Source organism: Apostichopus japonicus, chromosome 16, assembly GCF_037975245.1.
Source record: "Apostichopus japonicus isolate 1M-3 chromosome 16, ASM3797524v1, whole genome shotgun sequence".
Taxonomy (NCBI): domain Eukaryota; kingdom Metazoa; phylum Echinodermata; class Holothuroidea; order Aspidochirotida; family Stichopodidae; genus Apostichopus; species Apostichopus japonicus.
The window spans coordinates 4,869,432-4,894,187 of NC_092576.1; the positions used below are offsets into that span (position 1 = coordinate 4,869,432).

Here is a 24,756-nt window from a genome sequence, read left to right on the forward strand (position 1 = left end):
CTGATTTAGTGAAAGTGAAGTCCTCTACATTGCCCCCTTCGAGATCACTCGCGAACGTTTTTACAGCGTCTACTGTCTCCGTATTTGTGTACTAAGATCTCAGTGTTGCTCATAACTACAAACGTTATATTGATTCAGGGCAAACTCGGGTTCTATGGCAACCCAATCATTGAACAATGTGATACCCTGTTTTCCACGCGTGTTAGAAGCGTTTCTGTTACACATATAAAATAAAATTGTATTTAATAAGATCAGGCCTATTCAATAAATTTATGCATACAATCCAACTGTTTTTATGCTCCTTTCCATCGGTTGTGAATAGGAGGCTATATGGCCTACCGACGGCGACCTTTGTTACTATTCATGAAATATATATATATATATATATATATATATATATATATATATATATATATATATATATATATATATATATATATATATATATATATTTATATATATATAACCAGCTGCCATTGCAGCCGAAACTTACCTCAATCATTTGCTTCGGAAATGCAACGTTAAACATGGAATTGATCTTTTATAGCGTAACTTTTATCTTCTTGATCGGTTAATTCTTAGCTTACACAAACATACTCCACAACCTTTCAGTACGTAACAACCACTCCTATTAGTATTATTATATGGTAAGGACAACACAAGTTTTCTTTAGTAAATTTCGAAAATGATAGTAATAGTTATTATTTGTCCCACGCTTTCTAGGGTTCTACTTGGTCTAAGCCTGCTCTGAACCACATGAAAGTAGAAAGAGGAAGAAATTGTAGTTCGGTTGGTTATGTCACCATGGAAGCGATTGCCACGGTTACAAGTAATGTTCCTGAGTAACGAGGTTTGGGGTCACCATGGTAGGGTTACCAAGAAAACACGAATTTTGATCTAAAATTAATATTTCACTTGTTTGGTCTATTTCAACATCCTTCGAAGGCGGCAACAAATACGAATATGTAACAGAGATAATTACTATAATTATTGTTATGACTAAGTTCATCAATCATATGTAAATTTAATAAAACATCATCAATAATGATGCATGTCTTGGTTTTAGAGCACTTGTTCATAAGTCATAACAACCATCGACATACAACATTCCTTTACAACCCTAACAGAACTGGCAGTCGAGCTGCGTCGGGCCCGTGATCAGTCGTGTGTGTGCGGCGGGCTTGGGAAACTTTAGAAAATGAACTTTAGAGAAACTTAACACATACAAACACGAGAAAGGAAGAATTTAACTAGCGCCCTCTTCTTTGATATAAAAATTGTTCATGCAGACGTGAAACTGATTTTAGTCAAAGTCGGTTTGCTTTACAGACATATATGCCTAGCAGTAGCGTCTTTACATGATTTCAAAGTGTGTACGGGAAGGGATCAACTCTAATTTTATCCCGACTGATTAAAATAGGGACGTGAACCTTTCAAGATAGAGCAATGAAGGATTTTATAATGGAGGGTATAAGGTCCTGGGTTTGTTGAAGTCGCATCCCATGGGGGGGGGTGGGGTGGGGGTGGGGGTGAGGATGGGATCTGATTAAGAGGACTCTGGTATACGTTAATGGCTGCACTTTGTTACGTAGGATATGTACATATTGTGGGGTATACAGTAACAAAGCTATGATGGTAGTGGTTGAAAGGAGATAAAGTAATTCGAGGTAGATGCAGGTCTTTAAATAGAATGGTGTACTATATTGAGGACTTTGACGTCGACCCCTATGTGTGGAGGTTGGGGGGTTCTCTCATAAAAACAGTGAAACGTTCAAAAGTCAGATGGTGCATCTTGAGACATATTTAGAAATTCGTGGTATATATTTAGGTGTAAACGCTATTAGGCCTACTCGTGAATTTTAGTTTTTTTTTAAAGGTTAAAATGGGGTACACCCGGAGCGGTCTAATTCGTCCCCAACTAAATTTCAAATATTCCTAGACTGAACCATCCATCCCCCCCCCCCTCCACCCGGCTGACGAACAAGGTGGGAGAGAGGGAATCTGACCCTTACCTCTTTGCGCATGCCACTGACCTAATACACAATATTCCCTTTCATCAATCCGTCTCTGGCCTTTCCCTTCCCGGATTTAGCTATATATATAGATTATCATCAAAATTGATTCAATACAGATAGAGTGTTGCATTGCATACATTGAATACGTAAGAATGCTGTTGCTGTACTAGGTAATGCTCTCCTATTCCATGCCATCAGTGTCAAAGAAATTTTGGTCTTTTGTAGTGTTAGTCTGCTTTCCAAACATGGAATGGTTGAGTCTCTCGTCGTAGGCGTATTCTTCACGGATGCGACTACCATGTGAAATCTCTACATGTACTGGGGCAAAGGATATTGTACTCCATTGAACGTTTTGCATAAACAGGACCTTCATTAGTCGCTGGTGAAATATCGGAAACATTGCAATAACATCGGTTAGACTGTCCATTTTTTAGTTGAGGTCAAAACGTCCTTTTGTGAGTACTTGTGAGGTTATTTGCAAGAGAGTCATAAAGCAAACGTGTTTCAAGACTCCTCCTACGTCTTCAGAATAAGGGACATCACACGTTTGGGTATATGCCGGAGAGAGTGCAGCTGTGACTTATGGACGGCGTAAATTATAAACTTGTTAGGGAATTATGCAAAATGTCAAATTGACCGAAATACTCACTAGCATGTAAGTTTGTTTCTGAAATAATAACATGCAACGGATATGAGGTCAAATAGACGTTAAAGATTTACATTAACCTTGGGGAAAACAAGTTTCTTGGAGGCTTCTTATAAACCTGATGGCCGTCAATCATGGTGTCTGCTTGCATGAGACATTCGTATGGAATATGGCCGTTTCCTGTTCTGTCTTTGTGATACATTGCCCTACAGAGTCAATGGTCATAATTCGCTTTTGCTATTATGATCAAGACAAAACTATATATGAACTATCTCAAAAATTAGATTAATTTGTGAAGCAAAACATGGCCGTCTGCTTGACGTATTAGTATTCCAGTGGTGTGGTAAATCACTCATACATATACGTAATGGAGCAAATCGATTGGGTGTTGACTGTTGCCAGGAAATGGGCAAATTTTACTTTCATTTAAAATTGATGACAAAGTGTTTTTCCTGAATCTGAATCAAATGTGGTCGCAAGAGGAAGTTTCTAACGTTCTTTCATTTTCATGTTCATTTGTGAATCAATATTCATTACCTCCTGGAGTTGAAAATGAATACAAACACAAGAACGATCAATACGAAAGAATTAAAAATAAGAGCGGCTTTTGTGTCAATATGGAGAGATATTGTTTGATAATCTTCTTGGTTTTCTTCAGCTTTACCGGTTTCCATGGATTTAATAACTCAAAATCAGTCAGAGTGGTTGAAAGAGATTCTGTGACCTTGGATTGTAATAATAATGCGACAACAGGAAACAAATGGTTTCGTAACGATAAAGTCATATTTGCAAATACGTTTTTGTTTGACTTATTGCCGGGTTTCAACTTATCAAATAGATACTCATTATCAATCTCAGATGCTACATTCAATCATCAAGGATTGTATAGATGTGAACGTAATAATAATGTTGTTGTGAGCTACAACGTGACAATAGAAGGTAAGTAAATAAACTTTAAAACTTCCTGTCGTGTTACGAATTTACAGTCCTGATTAATGTCAAAGACCTAAAAATGAAGAATAATCCCGTATTAAAGAAAGGGGTTAATATAGTTTCATGCCTGACGTTAACTTTTATTGAAACATATACAGTTATGTCTCAGTAGAAGGAGGACATACCTGGGATCAAATGCTCCACGCTCGTAGATTTAAAGTTTTCTCGAACACAAGCGTTAGTAATATAACAGCACTGCTGCTTCTTACACCAGGAAGTTGTTAGGACCTTGCTCTTACATCACTTGTCACCCCAACTGGTTCAATAATAGGCAACGTTAATTTAGTGCTTATTGTGTTTATATACATTCAGCGATATTGTGATGTGTTCGTATCTCGATCGATAACTGGTGATATTTCACGCAATTTGTTAAAAAAAAATTATACAGAAGTTCAGATTTAGAAAGGGGATAAAGACTATAAAATAAATGAAGAAAGCGAGGTCACGTTTCGTAAACAAACTGTTGAAAACAAAATAAGAAATGTTGAGAGAGTAGCCATATTATAACAATGGCTTTAATAGTCCAACATGGATAAAAAGAGCAGCTCTGTGTATAAACAAGTTTTTTGTAAAGAGTATTCTAAACCTATGTTATAATGCAGGGTATCGTGGGTTGTATTTTGTGTTATTGCACAGAGCATTTAGCTTAGGAAGAAAAAGATGACTTCTAGAATTATACATATCTTTGCAACTCTTAAAATGATATCTTGCAGTTTTAATGTCTGTATGTTAAGGCAGTGGTTGTCAATTCGGAAAAATTTTAGGAATAACTAATATTTTGAAACAACTTCTATACTCTGTGTTTTACTTAACATGTAAAATATGTTACCATATCGGAACATTTAATACCATTAGCGGTGAAATGGCTTCATTTAGCGTTTTCTTGACATATGTGAAAGAATATGGAATTAATATTTAAACAAATTGTTAATTCCATCTTAATATCAATCTTAGATTATTTCCCTTTTCAGTGATCCCAGAGCTTACGTTGTCATTTCACGAGCATACATTTAGTGAACCACGAAGTACATATGACTACGTGGTAATAGCGGGCAAGCCTCTGCAGGTAAAATGTAGGGCTGTTGGATCAAGGCCACCTGCTAGCCTAACGTGGATTGTGAATGGTGAAGATGTAGACCCATCCAATATACACAATGTACTATACAAACCAAACAAGGAGAGGATAAACACCACAGACTCAGAATCTACATTACATCTACCACCAACTGGAACTCACGTCAACATTTCATGTCAGTTTAAAGGGATAGAATTAGTCATTCAGAACCTGACCATCAACTTCATCTTCTTTGAGAGCTCAGATAAATCAGGTAAACTACATTAACTTATACGAACAATAAATTAAGAAATACTAAATGAAGTAGTTTCGTTTGTAAATTATATACTCTTTCAGCCGCATTGAAGTGTTAGTAAGTTCTCCTAACGTTTACTTTTTGCAAATCTAAACAAAAAAATGTTGTCGAAGTGAAGATAACAAATACGGTCATTATAAATCACTAATAAAGCTCATAGGGATTAAATATTAAATAATAAACTGTATCATAAAAATTGCAAATCAATCAATCAATCAATCAAGCACTAATCAATATCTCTGGTGTTGAGTTTTATAAACATTTCCATTTAAATATGTAGAGGGTAGACGGCAGGCATTGTTGATCGCTGGGGATGGAATTCCTGACAATAAAACAAGGTTTTTACGAAGATTTTGACAACGAACCTTATAATGACAATGGTAGCAATATCAGTAATAAGCGTTGCTATTATCATAATTGTGTATTCCATTGTTGCGTAACACGGACTATGTAAAAACGTGATTAATGAACTGTGAAATATATACGTGTAAAACTGTGACGACCTATGATAAGTCAGGTAAACTATTCGCAGCTTTCTATATATATATATATATATATATATAATAATAATAATAATAATTGATTCAACGTTAGTGGCCATCTACAGAATAGTTTTCTCATAAAGTTCTGCGAAATAAAGAACTATATATGTTATTTTATTTGTTAGTCAAACATATTGGTTTTGTGTCTTTTGAAATTTTGAAATCGAAATTAATGTTTGTTTCAGAAAGTAACTATTATTTCGAACACTGACATACTTACGTCTCACTTGTGAAGAAACTTTACATTGCAACCACAGTAGACAATTGAATTTAGAAAATATTTGTCGTCATTAAAGTTAAAATCTTACACCAGTACAGTTTACTTAATTAGTTTGAGTTTTCCTAATTAAAAGAGAAATTTACGATATATTTAAATGTTCAATGTGTCCCTGTACGTGATGTATACCACTAAGAAGATAGAAATGTCTGAACTATGACATTTTTATACTAGACTGATTCATTATTTAGTCCGGCTCACTACAGAAGAAATAAAAGATTTAAATTTAAGAATTCTTTTTTGCGATTTGTGAGAGAAATTCCTGCATATTTTTTTTTTAGAATCTATAGCGGTTTGTTTCTTTATTTTGATCAGTTGTATTTATTTTATTACGTAATACTCAAGATACTTTGATGAAATGGTAAGGAAGTAATTTTTTAAACACAACCAGATGCATTGAGTCAATCATGTCGATAAACTGACAGTATGTAAGTTACTTTAATGACTTTTGTTTTACAGAGGACGGAAAGGATGACAATGACCATGATTGGATAATTGTAACAGCTATTATATTAGGCGTTATTGGATTGATCGTAATAACATTTGGCTGTGCAGTAGTGCTTCTTAAAAAAGGTGAGGAAATGTGTGACATTTTCTAAAGTTCATATTAATTAACAAAATGAACCAAAATTTAATATGTAACCAAGGTCTTGTTGAACCATTTGGTGACTAATCGGGCCATGTGAGCTACATGCATCCGAATGATGGAAAGATAGAGTTTTCACATTGGTGAGACTGAAAAGAAACGATGATTTGGTTATTCAGTATTATAGAATACAAAAAATATGGAACAGACAACTATACACTGTTGGTTCAAAACTATATGTCGTTCCTCGCTCTACATACGGTTGCTTGATACAGTTGAATAATAACTAAGTTTACCAAACAAACCCTCCATTTCTGTAGGAACTTGATCATGTTAGTTGGTCTTTGATGTCAGCATAGCAGATATTTACCAAACCGTTACAATTCCTTTTGTAATATCGTTGCTTCTGTCATTTCCTTGTCATATGATACCTTTATGATTGTGTGTTCCCTTCATTCAAATTTTTCTCACCATGTTTGTTTATATAAACATTCACCCATACTGGCTACATGACTTGTACAATAGAAAGAAAAACAAAGACTGTTTTTTTTTTGTTCGCTCAATTGTCATGATGTCATTAAATACACTTCATAGAGGAAATAACAACGCTGTGTCAATATATAAATATATGTAACTATATATAATTATATTTCCTTCAGATTCGCAAGAATTCCAAATTTCTCAGTAAGTAACCTCAATCTGTTTTGGTTCTATTCAGTTTGTTATTAATTTAGCATGCTAAAAGGATTGCAGAGAGAGAGATAGAGAGAAAAAGTTAGAGGAAGGGAGAAATTTTGCCGCGATCCAAGCTTGGAGTTCAAGACAAATCATACAATAATTTTCAGTGTAAATTGAGTCATGAGAGAATATCTTATTCCCTTGTCCCTTCATGATAAATTGGCAATCATAATTAACTATGAAAAGCTTTGTAATAAAGAAGACTGAATGTACATCATGAGAACAACATTAATGTCTCTTTGTCTGTAGATTGACATCCCAGTGGGCGTTGGCAGAGGGTTCCAATTGGGTCTAATCATGGCGTACTTAAGCATTATTTAGTAAACTAAGAAAAACTCAAGTTGGGGCAGATTGGCAAGGGCATAACTTTTCTTAAGATTTTAACATTCCAAACAATTTCCAGACATTGAAGATCGCATGTTCAAGCATAAGCATTACTGTGAAGTAACATGTTTCATGTCGACTGTCAAATGTAGATGTTTCCACACAAATTACTATATATGATTGAAAGGGAATCAGATTGCATTTAGTACATTTGCATTTGATCGAATGAAAGAAAAGATATGAAAATGTGCAAGTACCTCTATGTTTTGATTTAGTATATATACAAAAAAAAAAAAAAAAAAACACACCATGCGACTGAATTTATATTTTGATGAGTTGTTATGAGATATTTGTGTTCAATTTCCAAATAAACTGGCAGTTTCGTAATTTAATATCTGCCCATCAAGTGGATCCTGGCTAGTACCGAAACATGAGATCATGAAACTTCATAATTTTGTAATAATAATTTAATTAAGTTTGATATAGGGCTCTTATCAGACTTACTTCATAACAACATATAATGTTAGCAATAGTATACCTGTGAAGCTTGTTAACTGACGTCATCTTCCTTATTGGCTGAAATTAAACAACACATGTAGTTTTAGATATCAGTGTAATAATAAAGATTAATGATCTTGTCACTTAAACATTACATACTGGAAGATAAAGGTTATAATAACTGATTTCGGGTAATCATTGCTAGCAAATGAAATCGTCTTTAAAAGGCATTTCTGTTTAAACTTTAACTTTCATTCTTCACCAGGGCAGAATATAAGAACAATGCTACGACATCGGAACGAAGGCAAAGTTCCATAGACTCTGGTAAGTTACGAAAGAAATGTTTGTATTTATACTATATGTTAATAAAATTATTATGAATACAGTTTAATATAGATGTTTCATTTTTTTTTTTTAAATTAGTAACAAGCTTGATCATATCAACGATCATTTATTATAATGTTTCTGAGAAAAAGTTGAAAGTGCTGATACTAGAAGTAGTTTCACAATGGGATTCATTATAATATGTGACTGTTTCTTATGCAGCAGGAGCCTGTGCGTCTTAGCTAGTAGTTATGTGTGTTACGTTTTAACGGAATTAATCCTTGATCTACATGTGTCACTCTATCGGAGAAAACAAAATCAAGTGAATAGAATCTGGTTATATTTGTATAGTTGTATATGTCATTTTCATTTTTCTAGTTTAATCGAAATCGTCGTGTTTAGCAAAGTATATATTTTAAAGCTTGATGTCTGCTAAGCATGTATAGTTTCGAAGGGTTGCAATACAAATTGTTCTAAATTAGCTAATATCAATATCTAGTAAATAAAATTTGGTTGTATTTGTATTATTGTATGTAATTTTGTGTTTTCTAGGTAATTCCTAATCTAATATGTCTAGCAAAGTATATATTTTAAAGATCGATGTCTGCTTAACATGTATAGTTCGAAAGGGTTGCATTAAAAAATAGCATTCTAAATTAGCTAATATCAAATAAGCTGCATCCATTTGTTAGTGATCATGGTTACCAAACTGCTCAACTTTCCTGTTTCAGGGACTGGTTAATCGAAACTATGAAACTTAACTTACCTCTTAATCACTTGTTACTTGACTTGTAGTCGGTACAACATCGAAGAGTTTGAAACGGCATTCCGTAGCGAGAAGGAAGAGGAAGAGTCCTAAGGATGTCAACCTGATTTTGCAACTTCCAGGAGAAGGTTTCATCACGACCTGGACTGCTAAATCTACTGTGATTCCGTCAAATGAAACGCAGTTCGTCGCAAGAACCGTTAAAGGTTAGCATAAATTACAACTTAACATCGCCTTATGTAACTAGGGCATCTTTATAGAGCAAGTTCTCGACCGGGGACAATTATATCACGACATTTCCTTTTAAAGTCTTCAATACTGCAATTATAGTATCAAATAGTATTAAAATATCTTTTATCCTGCATTACCCCGTAGACCGTGGCAGGGGTCGGGAGGTTTTGAGTGGGGTCAGGGTTTTCTATTTCTTGTTCCTCTTCTTTTTTGGTTGTTTCTTATTTAGAGACATATATGTATGTATATTTTCAAAGTTAAGTATAGGGAGTGCTTTACTCATTAAGCCATAAATGTTTTGTTAAAGCACTTCCTTTCACAACTTTTTGGATTTTTGTTACTTTATATGTGCTTCTTAGTATCACCCGAACGTTGTGATCAAACAAATAAATAAATGAAATAAAATGAGAGCTGTAAATTGAGATCAATGGAGACTAGAACGATGAACTCAGTATTGGGTTTATATGTGACAGTACTACTATAATGTTGTATATTGAGATCAATGGAGACTAGAAATGATGAACTAAGTATTATGTTTATATGTGATAGTATTACTATAAAGCTGTATATTGAGTTCAATGGACCCTAGAATGAACAAATCAGTATTGTATTTATATATGTGATAATACTGCAGTAGAGCTGTATTCTGAGTTTGAAGGAGACTAGCATGATTAATTCAGTATTAGGTTAAAGTTTGGTACTATTGCTGTAAAGCTGTACATTGATATCAATGGAGACTAAAATGAAAAACTCAGTATTGGGTTTATATGTGATGCTTCCGTGAAGTTGAGTTCTGAGTTTGAAGGAGACTATAATGATAAATTCAGTATTGTGTTTATGAACGGTATACTGCTGTAAAGCTGCATTTTGAGTTCAATGGAGACTAGGGTTCTGAACTCAGTATTGTGCTTATATGTGATAGTACTGCTGTAAAACTGTATGCTAAGTTTTTAGGAGACTGGGGTTCTGAACTCAGTATTGTGCATATATTAGAGAGCAATGCTGTAAAGCTGTACATTGATATCAATGGACACTAGAATGATGAACTCAGTATTGTGTAAATATGAGGTAGTACTACCATAATATTCGGTAGAATTGCTGTGAAGCTGAATGTTGAGTTCAATGGAGACTAGGATTTTGAACTCAGCATTGTGCTTATGTGTGTTAGTACTCACGTGTAAACATGTATGTTGAGTTTGAAGGGAACTAGAATGATGTACTCAGTATTGTGGTTCTAGTTATAGTACTTCTATAAGCTTTTATAAATACCATCCATCCATCCATCCACCCATCCATCCATCTAAATAATACCTTCGTCAAGCACCTCCTTTTTGTGTAAGCAATAGTCATCAATAGTCTTGAGACAAGTAGTTTCACAACGTGATTCATTTTAGCATCTAAATGTATTCAAACTTGACTAATATTGAATTGATTATCACATATGTGAATAAGCTTATAAGTGCTTTGCTCATTACAGGGGTTTCGAAACCCTCGGTCATCAAAGTGTAAGCAATAGCCATCAGAGTGTTGAGACAAGTATTTTCACAACGTGATTCATATTAACGTTTACAAGTATTCAAGCTTGAATAAAATTGAATTGAGTATCACATATGTGAATAAACTTATAAGTGCGTTGCTCGTTACAGGGGTTTCGAAACCCTCGGTCATCAAAGTGATCAAGTAAACAATTGTATTAGCGTAAGCAAACATAAAGCAACACCGACTCACATAAAGATCTTCAAAAAAATATTTGATTTTTATAATTATTTTCAGGGTAAGCCCTGAAATATTCTGTCGTTGTAGTAAGTTTAAGAATGTGTCCGGAAATCGAAACCCCAAAGAAATGTAAATGTTTAATTTCGCTCCCGTTGATATGCATGTTAATTACCATATCAACTGACCAAATTAAAACAAAGACACGACGGATTGTTAAAAAAGTAAGTATATCGTGGTTTAAGTAAATTTTTTTAACGAATATGAACGAAACTAATTGATTAAAAGAACTGTCGGAAATGTTCGTACCAAAGATCAAACCACATCCTCATATCATCTGGTATCTAAGAAATATGAAGTTGGTGATATTTTGTTCATTTCACACTTGTTACATATTCTTGAATTTAATTGGCACATTGTCGTCAGCAGACGGTGTATTTACCTATGGATAATGCACGGAAAAGTCACCGGCGGATTAATACAAGCTGCAAAAAGAGTATCACAGCAAGCTGCTTAAGATAATTCAAAACAAACGAATCACAAAACTTTACCAAGTAGACTTGTCGTGTGACAACTATCCGTTCGGTGCGAGCACCCATTGACCAATTGATGCCCTGAACAGAAACTCATCGACTCAAATTCATCGATTTCAAGGACCAGTGAAACATTGCTTAGAAAATTTTATTAATTTATATTTCCTCTTGTTGTTTTTCTCTCTCTGTCTCTGTTTAAAGAACAAGCTAAAATGACGGATTTGTACAACTTTCAAGAATGCGCCTGGTTTCTTAGCATTCTAGAGAAAAATAGACACTTGGTTAACTTCTTGGGTGCAGCAGTTGATAATGGTAAGATATAAAGTATAAACAAATAAAAATTAACAGAATCATTCAAATAGTCACTTTATGATGGATTATCAGGAGCATGTGGAAATGATATTTGGACTTGCACGTAAACAAAGAAAGGAAATCATTCGAAGTCTATTACAGTATCTTGAGAAATAATTGTTAACATAACCCTACTTATTGAAGGAATAGTAAATGAAATAAAATCGTTGCGTGAACTAGTAAATTGGACAGTCTGGTTTCTTTTGATTATATCCTTCGGAAGACGTCGTCAGGATGTCGCACAGCAGAATGAGAGTTACTTAACTGCCGGGTAATTGCGTTACGCTCTGCTGGTGTCAAGATGCTTGCTTGTTATTTCCACCACCGATTAAAAAAAATTATTTTAAGAAAACGATTAACAGCCGTTAATCGTTAGGGTTAAAATATCACAATGTAGTGGACAAATAATTTCGCAAAGTTAAGCTGATGTGGTTATGAAAGTTATACATGTTGTTATCAGGAATTGCGTGTTGGCATCACAGTATCAAGAAAAAGTAAATATCTAAGAGGTCATTAGGCTATTTGTCATTGCCATCAATTACATGAGAACAGTGTAGTTTTGATTAGTACCATTTTCCCATTAACAGATTCACACGTGGAAAATACTGACTTAAAGCACACTGAAAGGTAAATCTTTATTAACATTAGCGTCCCTAAACTAGTAAATAAGGGGGAAATGTTATGTGCTACCGTCGAACACCACACGAGAAATTCCTATTTGTATGTTTTATGGTCATATTAACATTATTCCAATTATGCACTTTTGGGACTCTCATCCGGACCATTGTTAACCCTAACATTTCGAATACATACATCATTAATTTCTTCAATTTTTTTTACGTAATCAGTGCTATGATTTAATCAAGGATAACTCAACACAACATGAATACAATTTTGCTTCTGCAGGTTTAATAAAATAGACCCATATTGCGAAAAAAAAAACCCCGACAAATACTGAGACGTATCTTCTATTGCCTTAAACATGTATCTGAATTTCATATATCCGAAGTTTCCCGCTCCTGGTTAGGTTTCAGATTGATTTAGAGCCTCATCACCAGAAAACTGGCAAAGTACTTATGCTGTTTATTGATAATTGTCTGAGCACTGACTACTGAAAACAGCGCAATATATTGTTCTCCTTACAAAAGTACGCCAATAGGCTTGTGCAATCCACAGCGCAATGAATAAAAGTCAATTAATACCGCAAAAATTACCATTAGAACAACAACAACGTTATATAAGCGTAAGCCTCTTAGTTTACTATTACGAGCTATAACAATTAACTTGATTCACGAATGTTTAAAAGTACATTTTCAGGAATTAATAAACCAATGTACTGTAGACAAGGTCGGACGAAACTATTTTACTTATATAAGCTTTCGCACTGGGTTTAACAATCAGTTGCATAAGTGCTTATTTTATAACAGTGTATTTGCCTAAAATGTGACGCACAGTAATCACAAGCTTTACAAAGCACTACTTCAGTTCGTGATTGCGTCGTGAGACTTCCGGAGACCGGGAACTCAGCTCAGAGAACAAAAGGCCAGGTGCACGATTACAGATGTCACATTACTCTGCCTAGGAAATATTGGTGATGTCTCTGCCAATGAATACAGCATCACTTAGTTAATGTTGGACAATTTACACAGCTCTATCATGTATGGCTTGAAAACTTTGCTACGTATGGTCATTGATAATACACTAGATCGTTCAACCATGAATGGCACTCTCAAACCGATGGGGATTTCCACATCTTATCGCGACCTGTTTTTTCGGGACGTTGGAGTTTGGGGTCGGGAGGGCTGCTGGACTAGTAGGCGGGCCGACAGTTTGGGGTGTGATTGTGTCAACTACCCTACGTTGTCAACTACGCAGAGAAAAGAAGTAGTTATAAACTCACCTTTGCTTGGAAACCTAATTCGTAATTACAGACCTAATGTAAAGCCTAAATTTTACCAGAAAGAATAATTTTACGTCTTTAATTTAAATGACTTCCTTCCTCCTATATTGGGTTTTCGACAACGCTCCTCCCACCTTTTGGAAATCCTGGACACGACCTTGATTATAAACGGAAGACAATATTGAAGTATCTGTTTATATTTCAAATTGAACGATAAATCGAAATTTTGCTCTTTTTTGAATGTTATAGTCCCATACTATATATACCAAGAGTATGTTGATTGTGGATCAGTGCAAGACTTCCTGCTGATGAATTACCAGTCGGACTACGAGGCGAACAACGCTCCATCGTCCCAAAGGACACAGAAGTATGAAAAGATCAAGACGAAACGATTGATCCTAACATCTTTCGTCAATGATATTAATAAGGGGATGGATTTTCTCCATACTAAGAGTGTAAGTTCATATAGACTACATCATGCTAACTCTAAATTTACAATGTAGATCAGGTAAACATTGTTATATTACGTTAACATTTACAACACAGTTTCAGCACTTTTCACGACTTTCAAATTATTCATATCTTTGAGATATCATTGTGCTAGAAATATTGTTATAGTGACAAAGTTTTTGCAAGAAAGTCTTTCAATGTATTACGAAACGGTATCATCAAACATTACTTTTGGGTTTCCATAGGCCTATTTGCCCAAATGTGTAATTCTAACAGATGCCTACAAATATTTGAGCGGAGGTGTAACTTTCAAGATTATACTAGATAAGACTGTAAAAACAGTTACTGTTAAATGTAGTAAGCAACCTTATATCGTTTCATCAATTTAAAGCAACTCTTTGAAGGTATCTAACTTACATGTTGTTCTTGTTGTTTTATTCAGTACAGGCATCCAGCTCTTGCTGCACGAAAGGTGTTATTAACCGAAGCAGGATATTGTAAGCTTTACGACTTTTGGCCCGAGAAACTGGTCCCCCATAGAATCACACAACTGATTAATAAGGTAACTATTTAATTAGTGTTACGGAATGGCAACAGAGGCAGCATGCAAATAACTAACGTACCCAGGTAGACGATAAATGGAAAAATAGCGTCGTTTTATGTTTCGATTAAATGGTTGAATTCGAAGGTGGTTGAATTCTCGTTCCACCACCTTCTTCCAGACCATTCTGTACTATTTTAATTGGTTGGATAAAATAAATTACTGTTACTACTTGGACACTTAAGCTCAGAAACAGGATACGTTAATAAAAGGTATCTTACTAAGTACCAGGGCAGGGGTTGGTCTATAGATCTTACGGTAACGCATAGCGAAGACTGGGGATCCTTACAAGATGAGTTACGTCTGTTCCACCAATGGGTTAAAGCCACTCCGGTTAATATCGGAACGGACGGTTCTTATTTAACGCTGTTGTGTAAATGCAGAGACAAGTAAATGAGTGGACGAACAACAAAACGAATGGCCGCATGGCTGGTGAATGTAAGATTGAATTAATTGAACATAAAAACGAAGGAACGAATGTGTAAATTAATGGATAACGGAACCACAGTTAAATTGATGTGGGAGTGAGTAACCAAATCGATTTATGCATGGACGAGTATAATTGATGAATGAATGAATACTTTAATGATTAGGTGAAGGATAAACGAATGAGTAAATGAATAGATAACGGAACCACAAGTAAATTGATGTGAGAGTGAGTAACCAAATCGATTTATGCATGGACGAGTATAATTGATGAATGAAGAAAAGAACGAATGAATGTAAGAACGAAAGTATAAATGGACTAAAGAACTACATTTAAATTGTAGTAAGAATGAGTGATCAATTATGTATTTATGTATGGACGAGTCGATTGATGAATGAATAAACGAAGGGGCAAATGAATGATCAGATGATTTAGTGCGGCCATGCAGACGTAAATGAGTAACCATCGGTGAATGGAAGAATGAATAAGAAAGATAAGAAAAATATAAGAAAGTTAATAGATGTTTAGGTTGATCTTATACACATAACCACTAACACAAAACTGATGTGCCATTTTGGTCATTTCCGGTTAGGCTTCACAAATGTATACTTGTTGGGGCATTTGGGAATCATGATAGCCTTTAGTATCATGTATTATCATTACATTTTAATAACCTCTATGATTTTGGAAATTGATTGATAATGAACTAAGAAATACTACCATTTTATCTGAAGTAAATCTGAGAGGACTCTGTGTGTTATATACTTCCTCAACAGAAACCTCGACCAGTGGCTTGGCTGGCTCCAGAAACTCTTTTTCTTGAGGAATATTCTGATAAATCGGATGTTTGGTCTTTTGGAGTCGTCTTGTGGGAGATATGTTCCCTTGGTAAGCAAGTGACCTATGGCGTAACTAATAGATGAAGAATATGGCGTATACATTACATTTTAGACCTCCTTAAAAGGTAACTGGTCTTCTAAAATGCCAATAAGCAAAGATGTTGAAGGAGGTAAATAAATTACGTATTTTTCTCCAAAAAGTACCAGTTACCAAAAACAGCACTGACTAAGAAGCTTTTGACACACTTGGTTGAACGATTATGTAACAGACTGTGTTTATGTAACAGTTGAACCCACATTCTTCAATACACTAACTTATTTTGTTGTGATTCAAGTAGCAGGTCTAAAGAGTGGGACCTACTGTCATCAAAACACTTAGTTATTTCTTGTGCTTCAAGTAGCAGGTCTAAATAGTGGGATCTACAATCTTCAGGGCACTAAATTATTTCTTGTGCTGCAAGTTGCAGGTCTAAACAGTGGAACCTACAGTCTTCAAGACACTGAATTATTTCTTGTACCTCAAGCTGAAACCTACATCAGGTCTAGGCAGCTTATAGATGGATCAGGTTATGATCAATCACAGTTTGTACTGTCTATATAATATTTAGTGCCTATTAGTGAGAATCAATGAATAAATCACTTGTTGTCCTATTTGTTAACTTTGAGACTACGGATTTGTTAGGCACTTGCTCAAAAGAGAAACCCATTTAAGCACACAAACACATATACAATAACCATTAGTTAAATAACAACTACTATTTAAATTAACTTTCCTTTGTTTCGAAGAGATTGTTGACCTTTTCGACGGTACTTCCTTGTTTCATATATCTGGATAACCCAATTTAAATTATCCTTTCTATTTGATAAAATCAGAGGTTATATTCACTTTCATTCTTGCTTAATTAATAAAGAAATAAAATCAAACAAAATGCTAGATATTCGCTGCAAACTTTATTCGCTAAAAAAGGTCAAGGAAACACACATATTGAAGGTTTAATGAAACTGTTATGAATGCTTCTGGCAACAGCAAAGGTTATGAGAATATTTATTTTTTCATACTTCAGAGATCATTTATATTCGGAGAACAATACAAGTTGTAGAGTGATGAGATAATAATTGAAGACAAAACGGAGAGAGAAATTATATTCTAAAGTGTGACACGTTGCAAGGACGAATCAACGTCAATATTGTAATAAGGAAGTAAACTTTTGAAGAAGATCTGGCCATGATGAATTTACAGACCACTCTTTATGATTTATTTCCTGTGAAAAAGGAAATATTTTATGTTCACTTAGTCACATCTAGATCTTATAACTTGATATTTAGATTGGGATTTTAAGTAACAGTCTAAAATACGTTCTCTTCCCTGCTAGTGTCTGGCCAAGGAAAATCTTTTACAGTAAAGTTATAGCGTCAACTGCTAGTTTTTCCATTTACGCTTTTATCTCTCTTTAATTATCACAAACTGACCAGGGGAGACACCATACGTAGGAAAAACGTGTGACGAAATAGATGCCTTAGTTCGAGACAACCAAAGTCTAACCCAACCTTTATCCTGTCCGGGAGGAATGTAAGTGAAACGGGCTATAAGCTTAGAAGAAATAACGCTGATATCATTTTTTTAATATGACATATCAATTACATATATGCATGCATGAATAATATAACTTATTCTGTTAGTATTTATTCATAGTTTATTAAGATGGCGTCATGCAACAATGCTCACATACATCGTTCAGACTAGGAAAGATCAACGGTGAAAAAAATTGCTAGGGGCAATGTGACTTGTAACTGTGAATTAGCAGGAAAGACCACGAAGTAAGCTTTCGATAAGACATAATAGTAGATGGATTCTTAGAATGTTCATCTATTAAGTACCGTCCTTACATATACCTTGGGTTATAATTGGCATCTTATGTTGTCTCTAATGTACTAGCTTTAGATGTTCACTCATTCATCTAATAGTGGTTCACTGGCTAAGATCAAAGGAGGTGTGTGTGGGGGTGTACAACATATTTCAATCCCACAACAAATTAAGAGTGTTTAGTGCTATAATCTTTAGTTTCCTTTATATGTTTCACATCTAATATTTCTTTGTCTTTTCTGGAGGATAGTCCCCAGAATTCGCTACATGACAGTCGGTTACCACTACCCAAGGACCATAATATCTTCTTTTATTTAAGTCCTTGAACCGCCCCAGCTGAAATTCTGTATTTAAGTCTTTCACTGATAATGGCATTTCTTTTCCTTTTAGGTATAGTCTGATGCTTTCTTGTTGGAATAGAAATTCTAAGAAGAGACCTACATTTAAGAATATTCTGAAACAGATCAATACGTTGTCACGCTGTACAACAGAGGTAAGCATATTCAGCCAAATGCAGGGTTCACCCGAAGAAGGATTGTGGTGTAGAAATCATGCTGCAAAATTGTAGAGAAATAAACAAAATAATTAAAGCTTTTTTCTCTAGAGAAGATTTTTAAAGTATCCTCTTCGTTTCGTACTGCTCGACATAAAGGTCAGCACATCAAAAGTGAAATTAAAGTACCCCCAATCAAATACTGGTTAATTATTTACTCATTTCGTCTTTTCCTTGTCAGCGAAAAAGATGGTAGATTTTATTGATATTTCCTATTCATAAGTAGCAATTCATAAGTACCTGAACTCAACATAAGATGCATAACGTGTAGTCCCTATAGCGTACAAATTCAGCACATCCATAGTAGTAGCAGGTTACATAATGTTAGGAGCACATAATTCCCATGATATCATTTCTTCGTTACTTTCAAAGGCTCTATGTTTTTCCTTTGTGTTGTTCTGAATAATACAAACAGATATCTTCGCAGTTCGTCTTATCCGTCGACTTTTATTTATCGCATGTTATCCAATTCTACCTCATACAGTAAAATAAAATAAAGAATCATGAACACATGCCATGACCTTTAAAATACCGTCTCTGGCTACAATCATCAGATTGATAACCTACTAGTGTTGTTTGTATTTGTTCATTGCAGACGACGGAAGACGACCAGGATTACTCAGATATTACCTCATCTCCCCATTACTTCACGGTTGAGATTCAACAGCGCAACAAAGGTCTGTCAACCACGGAGGAATCGAAACGGCCAAAAGACGTACGCAAGAAGACACAGCCCGGCCGCAAGAAGACATCTTTCCCGCAAGAAACTGAAAGAATAAATGATGCAAGAAGGACAAATATGTCTAATGCCGACCGCAAAAAGACATCTTTCCCGGAAGAAACTGAACGATTGAATGATACACGGAGGACAAAAACAGGAAGAAAGAAGAACACTAACGTGAGAGAAGACGTCGAAATATAGGATATTGTATTTCAAGCACATCTTGGCATATTACGCAACACAGAGTCTATACATTATATTCTCGCATGATGTCTCCTTCAAATGTAAAATCCCCCTAACTGTGAAAACAAACATGTTATACCTCTGTAAATTCTTCTTTCAGGAGGCAATATACAAGCACAAGGTGGTGGTATATAGGGGTTGACAGTGTGTTTGAAAGATATGACTTCTATTGACCATTGACATTCACGGAAGAGAATAAGGTGTATTTACTTAAGCAGACGGATATACATACATTGTATGAAATTCATCCACAAACAGCATGACCTAAATCCTTTCGCCGGAGGCAAAAGGATTTAGGTAATGATGTGGGTGGATGATATGTAGGTCATGGTGTGTAGGTCATATGAATGTTTGTAATAAAAGGTAATAAAAACCGGAAAGCTCAAGAAGATAAGTTCATGCTTGCCATGATTTTGTTTTCACTTAATTAGATGATTGATTTAGAGCATCTGGGCTAAGTTTGTGGATGTATTTAGTCAAGACTAAAAAATATATATATATAAATACATACAAACATAGCTATAGATACACGCATACACATACACAGAAACACCCATACATACATAATACATTGGAAAGGAATAAATGAACAACTAATGCATGTAAATCACTCTTGATAATTCCTGTTTGAAAACGAAACCGGGAAAAAAAATAAGATATTCCACACGGGGAAGTGAAAGTAACGTAGATATGGCTAATCTTGGCATTTGTGTTACTTCTCTTTGTAGAGGTAAAATACACTAAACAAAAACTGAAACTACTGCTTGATTAATTAAATAGAAAAGTTCAACTTTCGATGTAATAGGCACAATAATTTTTTTTTACTTGTAGAAGCTATTACACTTATTTCGATTTACAACGTAGGTTCCTTAACAAAGTGGGAACTGAAAACTTGAATTTGTAACCGTTAAACAGTGTCGCCCACAGGATATCAAATGTGTGGGAGGAGAGAAAGGAGGCATTATCCAACCTTTCCCGACTGACTTAGACAGCGGAGAAATCTATATGGAACGGTCAGAGGCGAAGAAATATTTTAATAAGGGAAGGGCGTGTCACCAGGGTCACTGTAGGAGGAGGATGTTAGGCGTCCACACACAGAAATTGACAATTTAGATCTCAAATGGTGCGTTCTGAGGTGCAACTTTGACTTCAAATGGAGTGTGTTCTGAAATGTATTTGCAATATAAATTAGGTTTTTAATGAGCTCGAATTGCTTGGTTGTGCTATTTGTGTGATTGAAAAGTGTGTGTATACCCTTAGCAGTGGCATTTGTCTTTCCCGACTGAAAGTAAAAAATCCCGCGACTGAACCATTTTGCCCGTACTGGCCCCCACCCGCACCCCTTGCGCACGCCAATGCTGAAAAGCTTTGACATTGGATGGAACTATATAGAAGCACACAACATTTTAATTGAGTCAATGACAATAGTCGTATGTTATAGTAGCTATTGTAATTAACTTTAGTTTTCATAATTCACTTCTAATACTGAAAGATAATTATCAGATGACAATTATTCAACTATTTCCTTTTTCAATCTTCCATATCGGATACGATTACAAATTCCTCTTTTGATTTCTCTCAACATATCCATGATTGTAAGTAATATAATGGCGAAGTGTAAATCGACTGTTACTTACTTAACCCGCTATTGATGGTGTTTAAAAGTAGAGGATCTTCGACCGTATGGCAAGTCCTTTTAAGTTATAGTGGCAAAACACCGAAGTTTTTCTTTTCTTTAGAAATAGAGCAATACGTTTTAGATAAGAATACCAATGAACGGCGTTCTCTCCGTTTCAAGGAAACATTCATCTAATGACGTATGGCATATATGGATATTTTGTAACTAAGTATATATTGCGCTTACTGTTACACCTTTAATGTTAAAATTCTTGTACAGTGTTCATTGATAATTCTATTCACTCATTGATTTTAATTATTCATATAGTGCAGTAATTCAGCTTTGTAAATATAGCCAAAAAATAATGTAAACAGTCAAATATTTGTCAACATAATGATAATGTAACCTTAGGCCTATACTTTGGAGAAAAGAGAGGTTAGGTATAGGAGGTGGGAGACTCAGAGATAGATAGAGATAAAGAGAGGGAGAGAGATAATTATAGAAGGTGTGATGCCGGTAACCTAATCGTAAACACGACCGTTGCAGGCAATGGAATCGTAGTACTGTCTATCTGTATTGGGCACAAGTCTCCCTCCCCCAACCCCACCCCCCGGCTGAAAAAAAAAATCGATGTGCTATCAGATTCCGGGTAATAGAGGGCGCAGTTGCCACACGATGAAGTTTGTAACTGCTGGATCTCCGTAATAACGTCTTACTCTTAGACGTAACTCTCTTGTTTTCAGGTTAGTAAATGTCACCATTTTGTCTGATAACTTGGTGGAGAAAAAGTTATAGATGAAGAATAACATAGGATGCATAGACTATGCCTCTTGTGTAATATTGATTTGATTAGACCATGAAACGCTCCATTCGATTTCCTTCGTATACTGCTTTGCAGCCAAGGCCTTATGTTAACTCATTACTGTGTTAGGTTGTCATGTGTGACACGTTTTAAGTGAACAAGTTTTGAGTAGAGGACCTAAGAATCATCCAAACAGGACGGTTGTAGAGTCACTTGGGGCAAGAATAGATATTGCACCATGTTCTTTAGTAACTATTATCCCATTATTTCAAGCATTCATTTATTCATGTTCATGATTTACTATTTTGTTCGAGTAATTATAAGGTAACTATGCTTCACAAGAAATAGAGAGTGCATATGCACCGATAGACTATACTAGTAAACGTACGTACGGGTAGGCGATATAAACGCAAGGATATCACGTGACCTATATTGATGAGGAATATCCTTTGAGCTGAATCATGTCAATCAGGGATCACCAGAACAATGAGTATTTGTATTCCTAAGTAATATTCAGGGATCATCTCAACATTTAATGCTACACCTATTTTCAGAAACATATGGTTCCGTAAAGTTCATTTGATTGCCGCTATTACATTCAATTTGCTTTGTTATTACTTGTAAGGAAAACGATAAAGTTTGTGACTGTAACAGGATCTCCAAAATAACATCTCTGACAAAAGTCCTATGTTTGCAGTGTTCCCCCAGTCAATTGGGGCTCTCTAGTGTAACATATTCTCCTTGAATTTTTATGGAGGTTGCTCTGTGTTTTGTAATTTTGTGTCATTTCTGTCTTTTTTTGGCACCATCATTTTAATTGATTAGGTTTTTATGTCTCTTATGCCATCTTGCTAAAGCCCTTCAGAAAACTGGTGGAATATAAAAAAACAAGAAACTTTGTTCTTATCTTTATAGTACTTGAAATTTAACCCCCTCCTCCTACCCCCGCTCCATTACCTATATATATATCACCCTTCTCCTTCCCGTCCCCTTAAAAAACGAATTCCACGTTATTACTTCGATAGTTTTGAATGAAACATTTTCTAGAAGAATTGGGTTCTGTGAAAGTTGATACATTCACGATGTCTCAGTGTTATGTTCTTGATTAGTGCCGTGCACATGATTTTCAAGGTGGGAGAGTTGGGGGAGAGAGATAATACTAGGTTTAAAGTTCCCAAAAGATTTAGATAGTCAATTCATGAACCTTTAGGGAGGGCCAGCTGAGGCAAATGCATGCTTTTCATAATGAGTGTTGAGTGGGGTGATGTTTTACAAGGCTACTCCTTTGAGGGGGGGGGGGGGTGGGGGAGGCCTCTCCCAGAGGAAGATTAATATCTTACGTGTTAAATGTTGCATTCTTAGTCATATGTAGTGTATCAATTAGTTCTATAGATGTAAACATACACATAGAGTGGTCTAACTCATCCCTGACTGAAGTTAAGAAATGCCCCGACTGAACAATTCCTGACTAACTGTGGAGTTGTGCTCCAATCAGTCCATACTCATATAGCCCATAATCACATAGTCCATACTCATATAATCACATTGTCCATAATAACAACATCCATACATAATCACATAGTTCATAATAACACTGTCCATACCCACAATGTTCATTATCAAAAGTCATACAAATTGTGAAAAAACAAGGTCAGTAAATGAATAAAACACAAGGACACAGTCTGTTTGATCTGCTTTTTGCAAGTATAATCCTTCCACATACAACAAAACTGTAAAGGCTTATCACAGATGCAATACTTTATGACAAGAATAAAGTAGCAATTTTAGTATCAAACAATACATTAATACAAAATGATGGATGAAAAGCATAAAAATTTCAACTTTGGTTCAAGCAAGCAAGTATTGAGAAAGCGAAAACAAAATCACAGGAAGACGTCAAAATTTGACAAAAAATAAATTGAAAATACATGGATTAAATCTAATTTCATCATTTATCAGAATTTACAAGACAGACATGGGCTGATAATATATAATCATATATATTACAGATGTGTGTAACACTACCAACAGAATCATGACATCTGTGAATAAGGCACGCAAAAGCACAGAACCTATTAACCTAAGGTTATGGCATTTATTTATGAAAGATTATCAGGTTTATTGTGATTTCTAGGGTGTTATTTAAGTATATATATATATATATATATATATATATATATATATATAATGTTGAAATATTTGAATTGCCCTTCAATTCATGAAATGACCAATTTTCTTTGCTCTTATTTCCAAGTCTACATTAGACCAGACTATAGGAGACTGTCAGCCAACAAGCTATTAACTAATACCATAGCAATGTAATACAAATTACCCCATTACCATATTCTGATTGGTTGTAACCATTTACATAAACATTGAATAAGTCTCCTGCTACAACTTCTGTATTAACATAGTTGAAAGTATAACCTCCTCCAGTCCTCCCCCCCCCCCCCTCCCAAACAAAGCGTCTTCAAGAGTTCCCAACTCCTGTGATCATCTGAATACTGTAGTTAGAACATTGATCTATGCTTCATTTCAACATGATCAAGTGCATTAAACCAATCTGCTCTCTCCTGGCCACAGTTTTAAAATAATTCACAATCATGAAGATTCTTGTCCAAACTAAAGCAAATTAAATTCAACTACTGCAGTTTGCTTTGTTCCAATTCCATATTACTAAAAGTAATTTCAAGATGAACTCTGTTTTCTTAACATTATAAAATGACTCACTTCCTCCAATGTCAGCAATTGTTCAGACCTCCCTTCCCACTGTAAAGTCACAATGACGCACAAGTCTCATATTCTAACACAACACCCAATCCTGACAGCAA

General features: G+C 35.0%; 1 protein-coding gene across 1 annotated transcript; it reads left to right on the forward strand.

Annotated features, from left to right (window-relative positions):
- Positions 1–3,074: 3,074 nt before the first annotated feature.
- Positions 3,075–22,820, forward strand: LOC139983188 (uncharacterized). Its single transcript, XM_071996574.1, has 13 exons — positions 3,075–3,600; positions 4,626–4,982; positions 6,303–6,416; positions 7,089–7,113; positions 8,255–8,313; positions 9,109–9,285; positions 11,758–11,868; positions 14,057–14,262; positions 14,700–14,819; positions 16,062–16,173; positions 17,598–17,694; positions 18,379–18,481; positions 19,137–22,820. Exons 1-13 carry the CDS (start codon positions 3,129–3,131, stop codon positions 19,461–19,463), a joined length of 2,280 nt encoding a protein of 759 aa, XP_071852675.1. The 5' UTR covers positions 3,075–3,128; the 3' UTR covers positions 19,464–22,820.
- The last annotated feature ends 1,936 nt before the right edge of the window (positions 22,821–24,756 follow it).